This window comes from Cricetulus griseus, chromosome 6, assembly GCF_003668045.3.
Source record: "Cricetulus griseus strain 17A/GY chromosome 6, alternate assembly CriGri-PICRH-1.0, whole genome shotgun sequence".
Classification (NCBI taxonomy): Eukaryota; Metazoa; Chordata; class Mammalia; order Rodentia; family Cricetidae; genus Cricetulus; species Cricetulus griseus.
The window spans coordinates 121147777-121151098 of NC_048599.1; the positions used below are offsets into that span (position 1 = coordinate 121147777).

The 3322-nt window shown below is 41.3% G+C and overlaps 1 protein-coding gene across 1 annotated transcript; it reads right to left on the minus strand.

The window, feature by feature from the left end:
* Positions 1-1077: 1077 nt before the first annotated feature.
* LOC100758051 (RING-box protein 2) lies at positions 1078-3052 on the minus strand. The gene is given in 4 exon segments (XM_027420501.2): positions 1078-1188; positions 1191-1287; positions 1289-1418; positions 2929-3052. Coding segments are annotated over 4 exon segments (429 nt in total). The 3' UTR covers positions 1078-1110.
* Positions 3053-3322: the final 270 nt, after the last annotated feature.

Below are 3322 nucleotides of genomic sequence, written 5' to 3' on the forward strand. Positions count from 1 at the left end.
TTACCCATTCCTCAATTGAGAGGCATCTAGGTTGTTTCCAGGCTCTATTACAAATAAAGCTGCTATAAACATAGTTGAGCAAGTGTCTTTGTGGTAATAATTGAGCTACAAGATTGGGATAGCTGGGTCACGTGGTAGGTTGATTCCCAATTTTCTGAGAAACAGCCACACTGACTTCCAAAGTAGCTGTACGAGTTTGCACTCCCACCAGCAATGGTTAATTCCCCTTGCTCTACATCCTTTCCAGCATGAGCTGTGGCTTGTGTTTTTTATCTTAGCCATTCTGACAGATGTAAGATGGAATCTCAGAGTCATTTGATTTGCATTTCCATGATGACTAAGGGTGTTGAACATTCCCTTAAGTGTTGTTCAGCCATTTGAGATTCTTCTGCTGAAAATCGTGCTTTTAAAATTGGATGGATTATTTGGTTTGTTGATATCTAGTTTCTTGAGTTCTTTATATAGTTTAGAAATCAATCCTCTGTTGGAGATGGGGTTGTTGAAGATCTATTCCCATTCTGTAGGCTGCCCTTTTGTCCTTTTTTTTCTGAAAGTTACATTTTATTTATATTCTTCACTGATCTAAATCAAAATCGCCACTTACAGCAAATAAAGATACCATGGGCTGCCCCTCTCCCAACAAAAAGTATTAGAAGCAGAAGGTAGGAGTTGGATTTTCGAAACACATTTTATTTGTTACTATAACAAAACCAATCAGGCATAAACACAGAAATTCTCTTCTGTAAGGTAAATGCAATGCTCTCTCTCACAGACCTTTTTGGCATTCTCTCTTACAGCTCTTCTAAGCAGTATGTATGACACACACCACAGAGGTAGGAAAGGCCATTTTTAATAAATTATCTTTCTTGTAGACAACTTCTCAAAATTAAACTGACAAAATGCTAAGCCATGCCCTGGATGAGTCTCAAAAGACTTCACCCTTTCTATCTGAAGAACTGATCCGCTGGAGTGTTCTAGCCTTCGTCCAGTAACTTGGCAGCAAGATCATCCAGGGTCACAACCACACCAGGAAAGCCTTCTACTACCCTCATTTGCCGATTCTTTGGACTTCCCAGTCCTGCTGGCAGAGAGGACAGCAATTGTTCTGTTTCACCCACAAAGACATGCTGCAGTTGTGAAAGGAATGATTACATTCTCCCGAGACCACAACACGGTCCTGTTGTTTGACATCTGAGGCAGGCATCCATCACCTGGACCCTGCAAAGGGCGCAGGTATCACACTCAACATCCCAGCGCCACATGGCCAACACGTTCCACTTCTTGAGAGAACATCTTGTCGTCCCCCGACTTGGAGCATGCAGTCCCAGTGTGTGAGGACAAGACACAGGTTTCCTCGCCCTCCTCCACTTCGGCCACGGTGGCGAGGATGTGGGGAGCCGAGGCAGGAGGTATGGCGGCTCAGTAGGGCCCAAATGCCCCTTTTGTCCTTTTGACAGTGGTATCTTTTGCTTTACAGAAACTTTTCAATTTCATGAGATCCCATTTATTAACTATCAATCTTAGTGCCTGGTCATTGGTGTTTAGTTCAGGAAGTGTTCTCCTGTAGCAATGCATTCCAGATTATTCCCCACTTTCTCTTCTATCATCTTCAGTGTACCTGAATTTATGTTGAGGTCTTTCATCAACTTGGATTTGAATTTTGTGCTGGGTGATAGATATGGATCTATTTGCATTCTTTTACATGCTGACATCCAATTAGACCAGCAACATTTGTTAAAGATACTTTCTTTTATTCCTTTGTATTAATTTTGGCTTCTTTGTCAAAAAATCAGGTGTACACAGGTGTGTGAGTTTACAAACATTTTGAAACTGTCTATACAACACTAGGTTACAATTTGACTTAATTTACCCAATATCTTTTATAAGGTTTCTGAACTCTGAGCCAGCATTCTAAAATGTGGGATTTTTTTTTGATTTTTTTTTTTTTTAACCCAGCAGGTTACAAAAATCTTTATTTCTAAGGTGTTTGTATCTCTTCTCACATAAAGTCGTAATGTTTGAGTATTGAATACAGTAGGAGACTATACTGTGGAAGCAATTCCTTTTTGTTCATATTGATTCTGACTCCCAGTGTATTGAAATAATTTGTTTCCTCATCTATGGGTCATCACTGAACCAATCAACACTATAATATCAAGTGTTCCTGCTTGCCCAGCAGAACTCAGAATTTGAAATAGCCACAGAAGTCTGAGCTGCCAAACAAGCAAGAGCACTGTTGAATAACTTGAGTAGTGTTTATGCTCTCCCTTCTGGAAGCAAGCAAGCTAAAGGCCCTTGTAAATGCATCTTTGTGTTGATTTTTTGATAAAAGCATATATATTCACTTATTGTGAAAACTTTTAATCTGTAAAATAAAATTATCCTTAGGTGAGAACCACTGTGACAGACACATCCTTTCATTTCCGTTATCCAGAAGTATCTTGAATCAGTCCAGGAGTAAGGAGTATGTGACACAAGTACATTCCCATGCTTTCTTCTATGTCGTGGCCCAGCTTGTCTCAGCTTTAACCCACAACAGCCATGAGGTCCGGCCTGGTTGGGGGTTGTGGACCTGGAAGCTCCCAGCGACCCAACGTCAATAAAGATCAAACACAGGCATCTTGTCATCTTTAGAGAGCTCTCAGTTCCATGTTGTGGAACTAGAGTCATTTCTTTATTAGCCATCTTTTCTGGTGTTTCTTAACCACCCTGCCAACACCACGAGGCAACCATTTCTCTCTTTGTTTTCACAATGCTCTGGCAGTGAGTCTCTTAACTCCTCACTTTCTGTCCTCCCAAGTTACTCATACCTTTCTCCTCTGCCCAGGTGAGGGCCTATTCAAGGCTTAAGCTACAGAGATGCAAATTAGGAGGCATATCACCTTAGGCCAAGGTAAACAGTAACAGCCTAGTGTTAATTAACAATACAATGGTGACCCAGCGCTTCCTGGTACCGCCACTGCTGTTTATGGCAGCCAGAGCCTGGGACCCGAAATATTCCATAACAGAGATATTCGGTCCCCCACACTTCTGCTACCCTGACTTTCTTCATTCAGTACAAATTCAATGTGAATAATAGGTTGATGCTGGAAAACAGTTCAATCTTGCTTTATGAATGGCTGTGTGTAACATGCTAATAACTAGTCAAGACTAGGGGCATTTTGCATCCTGTTTAAATAAGACATCAAAGATCAGAGAAGGAAAATCTTAGGTAAACAAGAGAGCCTAACTGTCAAGCCAGAGCTTACTGGGAACATAAGAGCACCAGGACAGAAGGGGAGAGTGTTCATATGCAACTGGGATTTTAGAGCTGCATATGGCC